The sequence below is a fragment of the Ambystoma mexicanum genome, chromosome 8, assembly GCF_040938575.1.
Source record: "Ambystoma mexicanum isolate Mex_15411 chromosome 8, UKY_AmexF1_1, whole genome shotgun sequence".
In the NCBI taxonomy this organism is placed as follows: domain Eukaryota; kingdom Metazoa; phylum Chordata; class Amphibia; order Caudata; family Ambystomatidae; genus Ambystoma; species Ambystoma mexicanum.
In genome coordinates, this window is record NC_090929.1 from 97,443,848 (window position 1) to 97,463,190 (window position 19,343).

At 43.9% G+C, this 19,343-nt stretch overlaps 1 protein-coding gene across 6 annotated transcripts in view; it reads right to left on the reverse strand.

The window, feature by feature from the left end:
* Positions 1-19,343, reverse strand: part of MVB12B (multivesicular body subunit 12B) — a 786,673-nt gene that overhangs the window by 468,026 nt on the left and 299,304 nt on the right. For all 6 annotated transcript variants that reach the window (XM_069609391.1, XM_069609389.1, XM_069609393.1 and 3 more), the window contains exon 4: positions 18,735-18,831. In XM_069609391.1, coding sequence (XP_069465492.1) covers positions 18,735-18,831 — 97 coding nt within the window. The remainder of the gene's footprint in view (positions 1-18,734; positions 18,832-19,343) is intronic.

Below are 19,343 nucleotides of genomic sequence, written 5' to 3' on the forward strand. Positions count from 1 at the left end.
CCGACACTCTAGGATTGGACTCTCTTATCCATCAAGCAGCATTTAAATTCTAAATAAAGTTTCTTCCTACTTTCTTTGCTTACCAGAGCGCTCACTGCTGGGTTCTCCTTCCTGCCACGGTTGTCGGATGTCCATTCCACATTCATAAACAGGCCTGTGCTCTGGGTCTCTTACCTAGCTAACACCTTTAGATCGGGGCCCTCCCTCTGGCTTCCAAGTCTCCTGCATTTGGTTCGAATTTCAATGTCCTTGTCTCAGGTCATCGACTCCCCGCCCGCGGCTCACCATCTTCATATCTTGACTCTGGTTGCCAAGATCCTCTTCAGGTTGGGTTCTACGATGTTAACACCACCAGGGAACCTCTCTCTTGTGTGGACCTCTTCTGTGGGTACACAGCATAAGCCTCCCTTATGCTGACGCCAAGTCTTCCATCCACCTTCAACATCTGGGACCTGGCAGCTCTCTGTCTTTCACCAGACTTCCCTCGTTCGAAATTCTCTGTCTCAAGTTTTTTTCCTCCTTGCTACACCCTTCAGCAGCCATGCTTTTCCTCCCGGATCTCATGTTTTCTTCCATAGTCCATGATCTTATGTGCGGTTGCACAAAATTCTCTTCAAGGGTATAAGGCTCCATCTCTTCGGTTGCAGAGGAACTATGCCACATTACCTACAGCTAAAGAGAGTTCAACAGTTAATGCTTTCCTAAAAAAAAAAAAAGAAGTCTAAGGGCTTATTTTTAAAAAGGATTTCGAGACAGCAATGTTCTACCAGATTGTGCTTTGTAAATGCTTAGTTATGAAGGGCACCTTTTGTTCTGCTTCTCCTAAAAAGCTACTTTTTGCATGTCTTGGCTGACTTGTGCACGGCAATCTGCTTACCGGTGTCCTTCTGGTTTGCACTGAAGTGTGACGTGCGAATATTCATATGCATTTATATATTGTTGGCACAGACAAAGTATTCAACTGCTGAGAAGGTATTTCATATTCTGGGTTTTTTGTATGAGATGAAAGGGTCTGGTTAAGTCAAGTTATTAAGATCCAGCATGTTCACTCTCGAGTGTGCTTGGGTATGAACTAAAGCCTTCTCCTAAGCACTTTTATTATCATGTACTTCCCGAACAATTAGATCAGGGGTAGTATTTATTGGCAATATTGTATGCAGCCCGAACCTGGTACAAAAGTGGCAGTGGGCTGTACAAAGCCCAACGAGAGGATAATATAATAAAAGGAAAACTTTGCAAAAGTATACAAATGCATCCACCCATTTGAAACAGGAAGGGGATCCTGTAAGAAGTAAAAAAAATAAAAAAATAAAATGTTTTAAAACAACCTATCGTCACGAGCAAACCTAAGCTTCAGAAGAAGCGTGGACGAAACTATCATAGGGTAGAGGAATTCGAAAAACAGGGATCTACCACAGTAAATGACTTGGCTACTACGGTTTGACTGGCAACAACAAAAGAAACTACCATTGGTAAATTTTAATCTTTGTTAGATCGTGGTTCAGATCAGACTATAAACTAATTGTCCCACTTACCATCACCTGGTCAAGACACTCTCCGGACGGGTAAACGAATATGGGTTTTTATTCACATACCAGTTTTATGCATCCCAAGTGCAAAAATAAAACAATATCCAATAGGGATTAACAAGGAATTAATACATAGATAAGATGTGAGGACTAAAGGAGCAAGACCTTCAAAGTAGGAAAGAACGAAAAAGGATTTGTCGAAGTATGAGACCCTAAGAGAGTTATAGAGAAAAATCACATTATTGATACAGTTCAATAATTCTGTTCTCTATCAACAATCAATCATAAGTAAAGAAACAAAGGAGAAAGAAAAAAAGAAAATACGAGGTCGCATTTGAAAATTAAAAGCACAATCAGATTTGAAAAACAATTCTCTACTTGTTTCTCCTGAAATTATTCATAAATTCTCCCTCTGTGTGAATTGTTTAATTGTTCTCATGGTGTGAAATTGGATTGGATTTTATTTCAACTCTTTATTTGCATCCCATAGGATGCACTGAGAACCATTAATTCTATCATCTGACTAATTCTCAGTTGAAGAGGAGGGGTTGTAGGTCATTTGATAGGATCTGCCAACGTGAAGAGATGGCTTTTTGTTGTAGATTGGGGAGGTAGCCTGTGAGCGTGGTTTTCCCAGAAAGTTCACATTTCGGCATTGCTGGTAGTGCAAACCGCCTTCCTCAGGGCATTAGTTTAGAGTCTGAAAAAACACACTTACATGTTAGGAGTGTTTGGACAGGTGATGGTAGGATTATAGTTAAAAGGGACTATAAAGAGAACCCAGGGGATCACTTACCCTTGGGTTATGACTCCATATCTCGACCGCTAATGGGGAGTAACTGTACACAACGGGCGACACAGGCATCTGCTGGTCCGGGGGGACATGTCTATACCCGCACTGCGGAATGGCAAATGGGGGCTGCTCGTATGTGGCTCACAGATCCTAAGGTGGAGAGGAAACCCCCCCCTGAGTAAGTTTGAAAATGGTTGTGAATCGGTGGTCTAAGTGGTAAACTTGACTGAACACTACACCAGCGTCAGTGTTTTTTCTGCCAGATAGAGACTAATATTTATGGAGAGTCTTAAAAATAATGCAAGCTTCAACTGGGTATGTGCGCTTCAAGTGGCAATCAATGAATTCAATGACGTATGGGTGGAGATTTGGTCAAACATTTTGGTGCGGCTTATTAAGCGCCATGTGGATGAATGTGGCGCAGCCCTTAAAAGAAGCCATTTAAACAAACAGGGTGATTTAGAAGCACTCCCGTTCTGTGCGATAAAGGGGTCTGAGCTACATTGGACTAGGGTGGTCTGGCCACTACCAGATGTGCCGTCCCCCCACAACCCAAAATGTGGATGGAGCGGGATTCCCTGTGCCCATCGCCTCTTCCAAGATATGGTATGTTTCCCTCTGTGAATATACTGGAACCGCAATCATTAAAAAAGAGCAATCAGTCCCAGGAGACCCTGCAGACCGGGACAGATTGTAAAGCAGAATCAGTCTCCAAGTGCAAGTATTTACTAAAAGGAACAAACTTTCACACCAGAGGAAATACCAGCTACCAAGCCACCTGAGACCCGTGCAGGTAGGCAGGAATACTGCAGCAGTTTGCCCCACAAACCTAGACAGCCATAGAGCACCACACCACAGAGCCGTGACCTCAGCCAAAAGGAATTCCAAGATGGTGCCGAGGGTGCAGTTCATATTTAAAGCCATGGAGCCGGCAGGTGAGAAGAAAAGAGGGAATCTATCACTTACCCAATACAAGAAAACTAATAATAATTGCTTAAAATCCCATTACGGAAAACAATGAAAAAGAGGCCAGTTAGAAACCCCTAGACAGGTTGCTGAAAGAAGAGGCTATCTCAGGCTAGCTTGCAAATAGACCTACCAGCCTAGGTGTATAAGAGGCAGGGAAGAGCAGTAAGGGGCACAAGCCTGTAAAAAGAAGACACGCTTCTCACCGCACCCTGGAGAAGGAGGTAGCCCACTACCTAGACCAAGGTAGACTCTAGCAGAAGCTCTGGCAGACTCTAGGCAGAAACCACACTTATGGCACTAGTGGTGGGAGGGAAGTGGAGCCTAGAGCAGGACTTCACCATAGAGACCAGAAAGAATACAGAAGACCTGAGAACTCAACATAGTTGAGAGGTTCAAAAATAGAAGGAAATCCAGCGAAAATACACCTGACAGGAGAGTGACAATATTGTCCGACTGACAAGGACACAGAGAGAAAAGGGGAAATTCTATTTTGCTTCTAGAAGGAACAAGTGTGCATATGCGGTGGAAGGAAAGGAAGCCACCATCGCAGAGTGTGTACCCTGGCCTATAACAAATCCAAGTGCCGAGAAGAAACCAAGAGACCATAGATTGAGCCAGAGGAGAGAGGGGTGCAGATATGAAAGAGGAAGGCCGTAGAGAGGACCAGAGAAAGAGAGAGACTGTGGAGAGGCCTGGAGAAGAAATTGAAAGGTTACAGTGGCCACACAGGGCAGAGAAAGCAAGGGGCACAGTGAGTAGTACCCGTGCCTATGAGAAGATCGAGGGCTGAGAAGAAACCAAGAGACTGTGGAGAGTTCTAGAGATTGTGGCTAACCTGGAGAGGGTTGTATATGAAAGAGAAAGATTGCAGAGAGGTTTGGGGAAGAGAAATCCAGTGAAGCGGTTGAGAGAAGAAAACAAAGGCTGTGGAGCGGCAAGACTATTGAGTGGTCAGCTGGGCAATGAACAAGAGTGTGTGTGAGTGAGTGTGTGAAAGAGAGAGAGAGTGAAAGAGAGAAGAGCGAGAGAGAGAAAGAGAGAGAGAGAACGAGAAAGAGAAAGGGAGAGAGAGAGAGAGAGCTGAAAACCAACTCAAATAGACACCGGGAAGAGTCCCCTGTGGATGTGGTGGGGGTGAGAACAGCCACCACCTAATCCCAAAATGCAGGGGAAAGTGTTAGTAACATGGCCTATAGGAAGAAAAGGTAGTGAACATAAACCAAGACACTGTGGGGAGGTCTGTATAAAAGCACAAAGGATGTGGAGAGGTCTAGAGAACAAGAAAGGATGTGGCGAGGTCTAGAGAACAAGATAGGACACAGAGAGGTCTATCTACAGAATGAGAAAGGGCCATAAGAACATTGAAAGGGGGTGGAGAGGCCAGGCCTGTGAGTATGTATTTTCTTGGGGAGGTTTCCCATAGGCCCATTGTATTTCCAAACAGGGGTAGGACATGTACAGATTAAGTTTGTGGATTTCTGTGTTGGCCAGGATTTCAAGCATTGCTTTAATAGGGTTGGGGTTAAATGGGAAACTAAAAGACTTATTAAGAGAAGGCTGGACATTTCTGTTGGCTACCACTTTTGGACTGATTTACAGGATAAGGCGTCCTGTAGGAAAAAGGACTTGTTAAGATTAGAACTTGAGACACTTCTGTTTACTTAAAGCGCCATCCCAACTTGTTGAGAGCTGCTTCAGAGCCACACTGTGTCGTACCACCCTAGATATTTATTTGCAGATTTACTGCCCATTAATAGCTTACTCACCTATACGTGTTTTCCCCCAAAAAACAAATGTGGAATTGTGAACACTTAATAATGCCATTGTAGGTCAATATCACTAGCTCGCCATCGTTCTACAATTCATCAATGGTAGTCTACGTACTCCACCCTGCCCTGAAAACCCGCTCCCGGCTTGGTGCAGAGCATAACCAAATCGCTCACCTTGGCACCTGCATGTATCACTGATGTGAGCACAAATAAACGTGCTCCGTATAAGCATCGATCTGATCACCCCAGGAATGACTGCATTACATGGGGCTATTTTCTTAGTATCTCACAAAGGATGCTTGCTGCCCCTGTAATGGAAGGCCGAGGGCCTGTAAAGACAGAATGTATTGCTGAATATTATGCAGCACTGCTGTGCTGAAGAGCACGGAGGTCTCCGTGTGCTGCAGAACATGCTTAAATTTGCATTTCAGAGAGACCGCTGGCTGTCCACTTAAGATGGAGCACAACATGCTAATTGAAACTTTGTTTAAATCAGGCTTTAAAATCAACTTGCTTTTTAAACATTTACCCTTTGATTACTTTGCAAAAGCATGTCTTCGCGTTTTACGTACCCGACACCTGAAGGTCTGCAACCCGTCCCTTCATGGGATAATTAGCCAGGAGAGGCCAAGTGTGCAGAGATTTGGGTGAAGTCATTTACTGCGGTCTAAAAGGTTCCATGCAAAAATATCGCCGAAAAATGGCCGTTTTTTGTGGCGACATTATTGCATGGAGCATGTGGGGGACACCCCCGCAACCCCCACATTTTTTTTGTTTTTTTTTACATTTATTTTTTTTATTTTTTTGCCCCTGTCCCCATATATATGGTCACCCATATAATATCGCTGCGACCTTTTCCCGGGGATATTATTTACGGCAACCATATATATGGGGATAATATTACCTGATACCGTCTAAAACTAGAAGCCTCCGCCCAGAGGAGCAGCCACCTCTGATAGGCCAACTATTTTATGTATCAGAAAGGAGGAGCCCAATCCTTTTATTTTCCTGCATAAGGGGACTTTTTTGGCTCTTGGCATTGAGAGGGATTATGGTTGTCTACCAGAGGATATTGTCATCGTCTGAAATTTGAGAACACAACATGCCCTGCAGATGGGAAAGACTGCATAGATCCAGGCTCTCCCCAAAATAGGAAACATGTGTTGAGAGGCCAAACAAGTTTCTGATTAGACCCCTACATGCTTTCTCTGTCCGTTGTGTTCAGAGGTTCCTATGCAGACCTCTGCTCTCAAGCCAGACCTCGACATCATACTTGCCAATCTCTTCTTCAAGACAACCACGCGGCAAGATCAGTGAGCCAAGTCGAAGGAGCAATGGGAAACCAGGGGAGAGGCACCCGGAGATTAACCTTGAGCATGGCATGCGTGCAGCAAACAAGCACGACAGAGGGACATAGAGGAAGCCTCCCCATGCGGCACAGGGCCCCAGGGTCATGCTCACAAGCTCGGTCGCGCCACGCTCACAAGATGCTCAGACGACCAGGAATCAGGGAGGCATAGGGCGCCACACTCCCTGAAAGGACCATCGGGAGCACCCAAGGATGGGGACCCAGATACACACATGGGAGCATGCAGCTTCCAGGGCTGACTGCAACACACCACAGATCCTCCAAAGTACTGAGGAAAAGAGGGGGAAAAGGAAGCCACTGCTCCCGACAAACTTACCGGTCGACCACAAAGCGACTGGATGCAGCACGCTAACATCAACACGGGCCTCCCTACGTCGCCAAGATGAAGGCCAATATGAATGACTTCCAACAGGAAATCTACTAACAATAGACATTGGGAAATTAAAATAAGAAGTGAACAGCTGCATTATTTGGTGGTAATAAGGTTATGTTCAAGACACTATGCCACAGTGGAAGAATGTTAAGAATGTTCCTTTTTTTTAAGTGAAAGCCTTCGTTTATTGTTTTCCCAAAAGAATCCAGTGAACTGTTGCTTAACTGTTTCACCTGCACTCCATTCCATCCAGAGTGCAGGTGATTGAAGCCCCCTTTTCCAAGTGTCCCCTGACCCCCATTTTTGGCCTTGCTGTGTTTTTTTTTCTCTCTTTTCTCTGCGCTCAGAGCGCTTGTCTCCCAGCCCCTATCTGCTTCCTTGTTTGTTTTCTTTCCCACCCCCCACCCTCCATTGGCACCTGACCTCCTCTCTAGCACAGCCCCCAGGGCAGCCCCTCTGCCTGTGCAGCCCCCTTGGCAAAGGGCAGCCCCTGAAGCATCAGCTCCAGATTGTGTTTGCCAGTGTTCGCCGGTGGAGCCTGCAACACAGCCTTCAACCAGCAGCGACTGACAAGGTAAGCAATGTGCGGGCAGGGGGAACAGCCATTACTGCTCCCATTTAAACTATCCCACCTCTCTTATTACTCCTTTTTACCAAAATGATTTAGTCTTCTGCACGTCGCCCACAATTTGTCTATCGGTCATTTAGGCCATAGCCAGGAACTCGCATCTAGGTGTTTTTGCTTATTCTGCTGTATGTTGAAACCTAGGCTTATCCTGGACACTTGAAGCTAGATGGTTGCATTGCTGTTGTGCTGAAGTTGCCGTCATTCTTCTACCTCACCCGCTCTCAGGCCACCCTTGGCCCCCCTCTACCCTTCTCCCTTCTCCTCTTTCTCTCCCATATCACCTAATGAGGTCTCTAGACAAGTCCGCTCTACGAAAGTCCTCATCCATACAGGTGCTCCGCTGCTCCACCAGAACTATCAAGGACAACATTGCCTCCCTTGCTCCAGCCTTGGCTGATTCAGCAATCACTCCTTTGCCACTGGCTCCTTCCCGCTACCTCTAGCACTCCCTTGTCCACCCTCTCCTCAAAAGTGCAAGTGAACCTCTTCACTTGCACTTAATGTACCCTTCTTCTCCCTCCCGCCTGAGCATTACCCTTTCCTCTCTGTCCTGCACTTCTCCGCCTCCCACCTCTTTTCTGTTACTGCACTTGCACGCTCCGAATTGTCTTACGACCTAGTAGGAACGTTGTTTGTCTTCTTGTGGGTTCTTCGACAATCCTAAACGTCCCCTCTTCCCCCTCTCCCCTCTTTTATGTTACTACACTTTCATGCTCCGAATTGTATCACGACCTAGTAGGAACGTTATTGTTTGGTGTTTTTACTTCCCTGTTCCTCCCCCTCCCTTCTCTTGATGCGGCTTGAAACACCATTTTGCTGTATAGTCGCATTATAAATCCCCAATAAATTCATAAAAATACATTAATCCTGGCAAATGCCAACTGTTTCCACTTCACAATGACGTTGAAGAAATAGCATTAAAGATTCGGTAGGACTATCATCTTCAGTATATTTACATTCTCCAAAAAGCTCATATCTGGATTTGTCGGCTTTCAGTCTCAAGATTCTGTCCAACGGAAGATCTACATTCGTAGAGAGTTTTCATAGGTTTCTAAGGGAGGTAATTCCAATGTAGGACATGCGATTACTGCCCCAATGTAATATATTTGCGGCTGTGTTACCTCCACCCTGTGCATGGACTTGCAGGTCAACATTACATTGCATGACTGTTCTCCCAGTGTAAATCACATTAAACAGCCATACTGCCAACCCCTATTTTAGAGTGTGCTTGCTTTTAATGCTACTTTATTATATTTCCATTCAGGTATGTAGAATTTTCTACTCAACACTAGTTATCATTTTGCAAAATCCCTTTTTGTACTGATCGTCCAGTCCTTAACACGCGATTGTTTCAAGATATGCTCAGCTTCAAAGTCAGATACCTTGTGGAACCTATGGCGCAGCTTTGTTTGTGGGTAACAGTGTTGGAGTCTATCTACTCTTCACGCCTCTCCTATCAGTGTCTTTCTCACATTATGGCGTAAGTGCTCATGATCTTTGCAGGGCCTTGACATCATACTATTACACTAGGAAGTACATTCTGTTCAGACAGTAGGGGCTGGAGACTTTTCATTTTGTGAAATAAAGCTGCATTTGGGCTCCTTGAAAGGACTTCAATCACAGCAATGACTGATATATTCAATGAGAGCGTCCCCGGGTGAGTCTAAGCAAAGGTGAGTCTGATTAGAAAATAAGCTTTTCTTAGGAGAGGACTGTGGAGATGATGAGATTGCAGGGGTCCAGTACAAGAGGATCCAGGATCCTTGGTAGAAGCTGCCCAACAATGCTAGGCACAGGGAAGGAAAATGCAGACACTGCAGAATCTGGCCACCAGCTGTTCCTACAACAATAAACCTACAATAAAAATGGTGTGGGGCTCGCCTGCATGTCTTTTGCATATTCCCAGAGAATAATGTCATGTAACAGAACTTTAGTATTGAAAAACAATTCATCCTACCCCATAACAGAGAACTTCATTTTAGGTAGTTGAAAATCTTACAGGATTCCAGATCAATGTTACTAAGTGACAACAAATCCTCATTTCAGAAAGTGAACCTTTCTACTTAATTTGGCCATCGCTGGGATGTACCTTCGAATAAAACATATAATGTGGGGTGATCTCATGGGAAGGAGCTCCGTGCCTGCCTTTGGGAGATGGACGACCATCTAGGTTAGAGCCCTTTTAAGAACATCTCACCCCCATATACTTACCTCTCCTTCCGCTCGTAACATCTTTGTCGACAGTAGACCTATGTACTGTTATAAGGCAGAATACCTTAAGGGTCTGGAAAGTACTGAGACAAAGGATATCAAAAAGTTAGGTAATCCAAGTACTGGGACGAGTTGGCCCCGCAGAGCGATAAAGCTGACACCAATGAAAGAAGAAGGACCTATACAATGGGCCCAGACACTGATGGCAACATTGTATAAATTAGACAATGGACAAAACACCTTGTCTTGGGCATCCGCGGAGGACGGCAGGTGTGCTCTGGACCGAATGCGCAAGATACAAACCTGCGTCGCTGACCCGGAGGGAGAGAAGTCCAAGGACGTTGGCAGTCCACCATATCTGATGATCGTGAGGTCTGTAGGAGCAGACCAGTGCCCAGCAGCGTCAAGAGGAGGAAGGAAAGCAGAAGGCAGCCAGGAACGCTGTCGCACAGCCAGAGGAAAAGCAAGACACCAGAGAAGCTGATCGGATCGCCCACCATCCTGGGAAGTCCTAGCAACATGTTGAAGCCTTCAACAAGGTAAAGGGTGGCTCTGAAGACCCGAAGGGAATGCAGGGGCACATGCAGTTATCCCATGGACCCTTTGCAACCATAACGTTTGTGTGGCACGGCAGAGGCAGAAAGCCTATTAACCTTCTCCTCCTCATTTCCGTGGCCAAACAAAGCCTGTTGATCACCAAGGAAGGGTCGAGGACTCAAAGTACCATAAAGTGAACTTGAGAGGGAGAGTCCCTGACAACAGTGGCCGGGATAAACCCACTGAGAGAGAAACCAGGGTCTGGGACCCAAACTAAGAGAGAGTGATACGAGCCATCTTCCTTGTGCCAGTACTTGGCAGGGAAGCAAACCAAGTGGGCCAAACCAAAGATGAAGAGAAGCCAGGGCAAGGGAGTCATTCCCCCTCGTTGTAACAAACTATTCTAAAATTACCAGCAGAAGGGAGTCATTCTCCTGATAACTCGGACTCTGGGCTATCTGAGACTGGGCGCCAGGAGAAGGGAGGCATTATCCTAGCCCACCAAAAAGACCTTGTTTAGGAACTTTGTGACCCTTGGAAGCAAGTCATTTCCCAAGGCTAGTTGAGACTGGACGTCCGAAGAAGGGGCCATTCTCCTGGGACCAGAACAGTACTGCCTTAGTCTATAGTTTCTAGTGTAATGGATAGAAGTAAGGTTTTCTTGACACAGAACGGTGGGCACCTTTGCTTTGACAGACATGTTGACAATCGCCTTAGTTCTTTAGATGAGGCAGGGAAACCCCTCTTTGGAATAGTGACAGATAAAAGTATTTAGCCCCAATCATGCCACCTTTGTATCAGCCTCCTTATTCTGCACCCTTACAATATATATTTAAGAATAATTTAGCATTTGGAAGCAGTAGTTCTCTTATTTGCAGCCCATTTATAATTGACATTTTCCAGGTGGTCAAATTATCTAAAGTTAGGAGGAAAGAATCCATAAAAGTTGCTTTAGTAATGTCTTCTAAAAGGTAAAAGTTGCAACCAATGTGAAGAGATGTTAATCTATTAATAGTCCTTCATTGTACTAATCGCTATTATACAAGTATCCCTTGGAAAAAGAATAAGATAGCTGGGCCAGCCAGGCTCTGCACTGGCTGCACCTTAGAGCTATGGCAATAGTCCCACTTTGCATTTCTGTGGATCAGGACCCGACCTTGTGCACAACTTGCATGGCCCGAGTGGTACTCGTAGAGTGAGGTGTGAGGTGCTGCGGGAGAAACCGTGAGTGAAGGGGTACAACCTGGAGCCTCCGGAGAGCTGCATAAGCTTTGAATGAGGTCTTTGGCGCTGTCAGCAGGGAGTCCAGATCAAATGGATTATGGGAGGGAGAAGAAATACAGTAGGAGCAACTGGGCTGATTCTTGGTGGACCGGTTGTCCCAATGAGAGTGATGGGAAGGTGCCTCCCAGCCACATCAAAAGTCTGGAAAAGCAAGAGGGGGCAAACAAACAAGAAGGGCATGGAGAACTCTTCTTTAGATCCCCTACACCCCAAAATGAGCACCCAGATGAGCAATGTTTGTCTGTTTGTTTATTAATTTGTAGGGCACACTGGACCCTTAGGTAATTGGGCGCAACAGAATACAAGGATACTTCAAGCTTAGTTACATAGTAAGGAGGGATGGGAGAAATGGTCTCCAAAGAAGGATGCAAAACATGGCTGCAAATGTGACAGCAACGGAGGGACACTTGGAGACTCGGTATGACATATTGGAAGGGCCAAAGATCAAGATGAAGTAGACCAAATTCCAACTTGCTGGAATGAGTACAAGAGTAGCTAAAGCAGAGGATGTCCAGAAATCTTTTTAAACGTTCCAAGAATGTGCATTTAACTGCAAAGATGGAGAGAATGTGCCCACTGGAAAGGGCAAGCCAACCAAAGGGTCCTTTTAGTTTCTTGTGGCAAAGGGGATGTAAAGCAACATGTCTGGACCTTTTTCAACGAGGTCGAAAGGCCTGAAGGCGTTACATACCCTCCCCAAGAGGTCCAGGAGTATTGTCTATAGAAAGTGAAAAGGTCATTGTGGAGTTATGACAGTGTAAATGAGAGTCTCTCAAGCGGCAACAAAGGAGCTTCAAAGAGGAGGGATGCAAAGTTCCATAAGAAGTTGATCTTGCCAGATGAATTCAGGGAAACACAGTTGAGTAGGTAGAAACTTGAAATACAAGAACAAACAGTTGTCAAGAACAGCGGATGCACGGTCTGGTGTCCAGGCAGGTCATGAGTACAGGGGATGGCAACACTTCTTCACTAAGATGGATGCTACTTATTCCATTTTGGAGGATGGTTGCCATCTCCACCCACATAGCTATTATTTAAGCTATTATTTATACCTTCCCTTAATGGGGCTTTTGTGGGGGTCTCGCCTTGACTCAGCTTATAGATTGTCGCTTTGAGACTGGGCACGGTCAACCCCATTTACCTTGTTGTGCCACCTTTTTACATTGAAGAGCAGTAGGAAGAGTTGATGTACATTTGCTTCCAGTTTATAGCCTAGCTATTTCAATGAACAGCTATTAAATGTAGATTACACGTTGAAGAACAAATAGAATTGTCAAAGCACTCACCAACTTGTTTTGGGGGCAGTGAAAATGCTTTACTGAAACCCAAAGGGTAGTTGAAAATACACAAAACTCACACAATTTAACACTTCATTTTTACAAATCAATAAAAGGTACTGCAAATTGAGAGAAAGATTATTTAAGCAAGCATTGGCAAAGGTAAAAGTTTAGGCTAACAAATTACCAATTGTAAAGGCTGGAATTCCTCGTTTTTAACAGAACTTCAGTTCAAGGAACAGATGCAATTGTGCACGTAGTATTGCGTACAACTCCAGTGGGCCAAGGCACACTTGACTAAGGTATGTGAATTACACATGGATTTGCAACACCTTTCTTTAAATATTTTCCCTTGTCGATTCTAAACCACGCACTGAATTTGGCATTCAGCCTTTTTGTACAAATATAAAAACCAAATAATAAAATTAAAAACATGTGAGGTTGATTGGTGAATGTGGGAGTAGGGTGTTGGGGAAGGCAAATTCAGCACAGGAAAGGGGGAAACCGAAAAGGAAGGCGGGATGACAAAATCTGTACATCAAAAAACATTATTGCCAGAAAATATTAAACTCTGCCTCTGCCCACCACTTGGTCACCATAGGTTATTCATAGATAATGTGTGATGCATTCCCAAGAGCTGCAAGCACCAAGTCTAGCAGTGCATTTAGCAAGTCTGGGAGTGCACACAGCAGGTCTAGCAGTGCACGATGGATGCACATGTTCGTGCATGTTTTTGGAGATGGAAAATCTGGGTGAATTCACCATTGCCCTGTTTCTACACCAGTTCCATGAGACCACTCTCGATCGCACACTACCATTGTCTCAAACTACCAAGAAGCACTCCCGTTCTTATGAGGAACTTCCTTAGCAACATATCACTAACCCATTTTCAAAAGCCTCCAGTGAAGAAAGTTGGAGAACAACCCAGAATCTGTTATGGTCATCCGAATACTGTAAGTGTACCTGTGAAGGAAAACCTAAATGGTAATGAGACGAAGAAAACCAATGGAAAAATACAGAGCATGAATCAAACAGAGAAGAAGGGCCTAACATAAAAGTTAGAGGCAAAGACATTGTGAGAGAGAACCCGCAAATGTCGAATCGGCTCGCAGAGGTACGCTGAATGAAACTAGTATGTACAGCGTCCGATGCTAGAGAGAAGCCCAGGTGCAGCTTCTGACGTGCAGAGATGGAAATGAGAGGAGACACAAGAAACTGAGGTAGACGCAAGGCAGCCTGAGTGAGAGAAGTGGTGGTGTGACCGCAAGCAAGTCGTGGTGGACCAGTGGATCCGTGAACAATGCTGATACCACTTTCATTGAGTTATCTAGGAGTGAACCGACCAAACAAAGAAAGGAGAAATCGTATTTGAGACCAGAGAAGAAACGAGAAGCTAACCTGACAAGCGAATGAGAGAGCCCCAGCCTGTTAGGAACCCCAGTGACGTTATCCCTGAACAATCCAGGTAAGGGAGAAAGCCGAAGACCCTAGAGGGGGGAAAAGATTGCAGGAACTCTCCTACTCGTTCCACTCGAAATATAGTATTACGTGTGAATGTAGGACGAGAGAATCAATACTGGGACAGTCAAACTTGTCCCAGTCAAGATAAAGAGTGGACATTAAGTAAGGGGTAAATCTTAAATCTGAATGAAGAGAAAGGAATGAGCGTGTCCCATGAATGAAAAGGGGCAAACCCAACTACAATAAAACAAGAGGAGAACAAGATGGAAAGAAAGAGTATTCGAGTGAAAGACGTTGAAACTTTGAAAAGCCCAGTATCGGAACTGTGTGATTTAATAAAAGTAGTTAGCAAGAGCTACCCAAGGAAACGTTATTGAACTGAACTTGGTGAAAGAACCAGCTCACGAGAGAAGGGAGTCATTCTCCTATGCTTTTGTTGTTCTAATAGTAGTAGGGTTAGGATAGTCTAGTTTGGATGACGACTGACTAGTACCATAGGTTTGACAGGTAGAGAACACCCTTAGCATAGGGAAAGATAGGACTTTTCCGTGTTCTTCTGACCTGCCACATTAGACAAAATGCAATAATGAAAAATACATCCAATTATTAATGACACTATTGAAGAAATATCAATGTTGGGCATTCTTTCTCTTATCCTACTGCCCGCTAACCTCTGAAACGAGGGCGGAAGTGGTAGACTGTACATGTGCATACCTGAACTCGAATTTTAGAAAGAAAATCGGATTTAAATTTGCTGTATGGAGATGAAATTTACATGGACAGTTCAGAGATATCAGGGCATGCAATGAAAAAATATTATGTATGAAAGTTGTGTTATGTTATTGGGCTTTGTGTAGCACAGCTGCTGCCATTTTCACTGCCTTGTGACACTCTGCAACCTCAAGTAGAATGTGATGCGTTTGCTTAGTGTGAGCTACTGGGGCGGAATGCCAGATTTGCTTCTTCCTTTCCATTTGTGGTCAATGCAGGGAGACTATAAATCTAGTCTGCCTGCTTGCTTATCTACCCTTTAATGGAGTACAGATCTTCAAATATTTTGTCCACTTTTTTGATAGGCATCCCACTTCCCTTTTCAAATTCATACACTCATTACAAAATTGTGGTTTATTTTGTTACATGAAGGGCCCATTGTCTTTTTTGGTTTTTGCCCCACACGTGCCCGCTGTTGTTTGGGTCTGACAAAGGGGCATTGATCCAAGGATATAGTGGTCTTAATAGGACAGTCCTTTCTATTTATACTTGCACTCTCTCTCTAGTTGATGGATCAGATGTTAATTCAGTATCTGGTGTGTTATTGAAGATATCAAAACGATTTGTAAACCAGGAGTGAAAAGTGCCTCATTATCTGCGCTCCCCACCAGTGTTTATGCAATTAGGCTACTTGAAGATAGGTGTTTGAACCCTCAAATTTCACTTTGGCAGTAAAAAAGCTGACAGCAAAGTGGTTCTTAAAGTTACATGCATTTAATCAACAGAAAATATGCCACGCCAACACGTGTTTCAGCCTTCTCTGGGCCGTCCTCAGGGCGTAAAAGGATATGTTGCCTTCAATAAAAGGCAAGTAATCAAACATTGTAACAAAACATTAGGGCATTACGCCAAATGAAGGTTGAAGCAACAAAATACCAAACATTAATGTAAAGAGCATATACACAGAACAAAGACAAGGTCAAGGTAGGGGAACCATATGTTCTCATCTATAGCAGAGGCCCCTCCAACCTTGTCCATATCTTCATGTCTGTGGGAGATATGACCTTATCGTGGCAATCCATTTTGGTAGCCTGCCTGTTCTCCAGTTTGTAACTATCTACAGGTTTCATATAAGATATCCCTCCCAATTGATGGCCAAGGTTTGGGACTTCAAAGAAGGGTAAATTATCTGCCAGGTCTTTCGAGGTATCTATATTAGCAGCCGGGTTGATGTCTTTATAATACTAAAATCTATTTTGGCTTGCTTATTCCTCCTCCCCCTGATTTGGTGATGATACCCATTTGTCTTTTATATATTTTTTAATTTACCCCTGTCTTTGGGGCTCTCGTGTCTGCTAGGGGATTGTTGTGGTCCAGCAGTTGTGTGGGATTCGCTCCTAACTCCTGTAATAAGATTGCAATTTCAGAAATCCGATTATTTGCCTCGGTTATCGAATGAGCATTGAAGTTTTTGCTGATTTTGCAGAGGGCAGGCTTGGGCTTACCTTGCGTTTAGTCGTATTAAGATTTCGAGGTCACTACCCGACAAAGTCTAAATGTAGCCCACTGTAAGGGTTTGCTACAATTAAATTGTAGGTCTGGTAAATTAAAGCTCCAATTCTGCAATAATAATGTAAACAATACATATGTATGCATATATTTAAAATCGCACATAATAAAAACAGTAAAAGACGAGCCAGTAGAAGGAAAGGATAAAAGGAAAGACGGCCCCAAAGCCACATTGGCCACGAGGAATGCCCAAAGGGCTTTGCTGTGTGTACAAAAGTCAATTTCCCACTCCTCGAGGCCACCACAAAGTCTATGATCTTGATTTTTAGTCCACAGTTCTTTCCAAGAATGGGGACCCTCCTATTGAGGAGCCCGTGGGAATTCCACATTGAAGGGTTTTTCCAAGTCTGTCTCGCACTCCCTATGGCGTTCCCTGGCTCTTAAATTGGTTGACTAGGCTAATTGATTTATTAAAAGTTGACTAGTGCAAAGTGCATACGTCTATTATGTCCAATGTGCACAGTGCTCAACTATGACGCTGAAGTTGGAAATGCTTTCCTCAAGACAAACTACAATGGCAACTGGTGTCAAGAGTCAACTTTTTGGAAGTAGCACAATGAGGCGGTAGCTCTTATTCCCCCCTAAGTCCCTCCCCCCAACATCCACGGTAACAGAAAAAAGCAAGTAACCTCTGTGCAAAAGCTATCCGAGTGCTAAGTTGAGTCCATCAATCTGCCCCAGTACACTAGTGCACCAAGCAGCACCCCACACCACCTTCTCTCCGCCAATATGGATTTGGTGGGAAAGTTAAGACTGGCAGGACTCTAAAAAGGACAGATGACAATATTTGATTCACTGTAGGACTGTATTACCACTGCTCTTTGCTGAGCCCTGGGCTCCTTTACACTCTGTCTCCTATTTGCTGAGCCTGCAGCGAATCAACAGTCCTCATGGCATGCAGCAGACTGCACAGTGGAGGCAATATTCAGTGTTTGATGTAAAACATTTCAAAAAGACTCCTTTGTCATAAGTGGTAAACTCTCTCATTGCCACGACACTGCCCAGTGGTGAACAGCCCGCTTCGTCTACCGATCTGCTTCGAGTGTCGGGCTGCTCACTTAACTGCTGCTGCGCTGGGTACATTCTTCCATGCGGGAATTGGGCAGAATTTCTGTCCCAGTTGGAGGGACCATTACATAATGGAGGCAGATGCTTTTTCCCAAAACATTGAGTTGTCAGGATTTGGGACAAAGGGAGAAGTCAAGACACCAATGACTTCACACTTGTGGACTGAATATTCTGCGACAGGAAAATGTGTTTTGATGTACAAAAATCATGTGCTAAAGAATTGACACGGTCGCCTTAAACACTAGCTTAACGGGCACTCATTTCACTCGCCATAGAGGTAATTCTTTGTATGTCTCATATGCTGAAGTATGCCTGCGTTATGCTAGCATTAGGTTTGAAGTTACAACGCCTTCCATTTCCTGACGCTGAAGACACTGAGACCATACAGAGGAAGTTCATAACTCTGAGGGTCAACTCTCCTGTGCCACCTCCCATCTCAAGGATGAGCCAGTTACTGGTTAAGGCAGTTTGGAATGCAGACAATGCACACTGGAATGATTTCCCCCTTCAGCAATTGGTCTTAAATATCGGTACCTACTCATCACAAATTGCTCAGCCGAGGAAATATACTGGCATTTCAGTAAAGGAAGAAGATGAGCCTCTGTTTGAATTTACCTAAGCTAAGCAAAACATAATTTCATCACCAAAAAAGCTAGCCAGAAATAGAATGAGAAAAATATCATTTCTTTTCTTTAAAATTCTTTTTAAAAAATGTACATTTATAAATATACACAATATACAACAGAAAAAAACAAAAATCATTAAGTATAATATATACATCAAAAAAGCAGTTGATATATACAAAAATCATCAATGTCAGAAGAGGGAGGAAAAAAAAAATCTTTAAAAAAGATCATTGAATTTCCCCCAGATTTGGTCATAAAGAGACAATTTGCTTTTCAGTTTAAAAATCAATATTTCAATTCTTGAAAGTTTGTGCATTTCCTCTACCCAGTCACCAAGCGAAGGAGAAATCCTACTTTTCTAGCCCCGAAGTGTCAAGCGTTTGGCCACAATGGTACCCCTAAAAAGACATATTTTTTATGGGCAGAGTTGAGATCAGAAATCTCAGTCTCATCTCCTAGTATCATGGTTTTGAAATCTAAATTGGGATCCCCACCGATAATTTGAACACATACATACCTCAGCCCAAAAGCCAGAAACAAAAAGATCATTTCTTACTTACGCGTGTCAATCGTTTCCTGAATTGGAATAAAGCCCACCGGTAAGGTGTCCTTTACATCAATAAGTTTCATATCAACCAGCACGTTACCGAGGTGACTCTTTGAAAGAAAAGAAAAAAAGGCTTTAGCTTCACTGCTTATAAGTAAACATTAATTGTTAATAAATTCCAAATGTATTCGTGCACAACCAAATAAATTACTCCTCGCCCCCTAGGTCATCGGCTTATATTAATTAAATATTAAATTATCAAAGAGAACAGATTCTCGACACGTAACCTAATCACAGGCACTACACCTTATCAAATTCCTGTACAAAAGGCGAATACCACTGAAACCAAAGCGTAAGAGGCTATATAAAATGATCCTGGTTCATCACTGTTCACAATAATGCATGTTTTATTCTGCAATTCTTGTGGCAACAAAATGTATGGTGCCGTTTACGTCACTTCTGAGCACAGGATAGCGTGTCTTGCACACAACATGACTCCTGTCTTTTAAAGGATAGTTGCCAACACATCTCACTAAGCCCAATTGTATGGGAAAAATAGAAAACACACTATCAGGTTGCTTAGCTCGTGGGTTGTTCAAAGCAACCTGATGGCTGCTCTCCG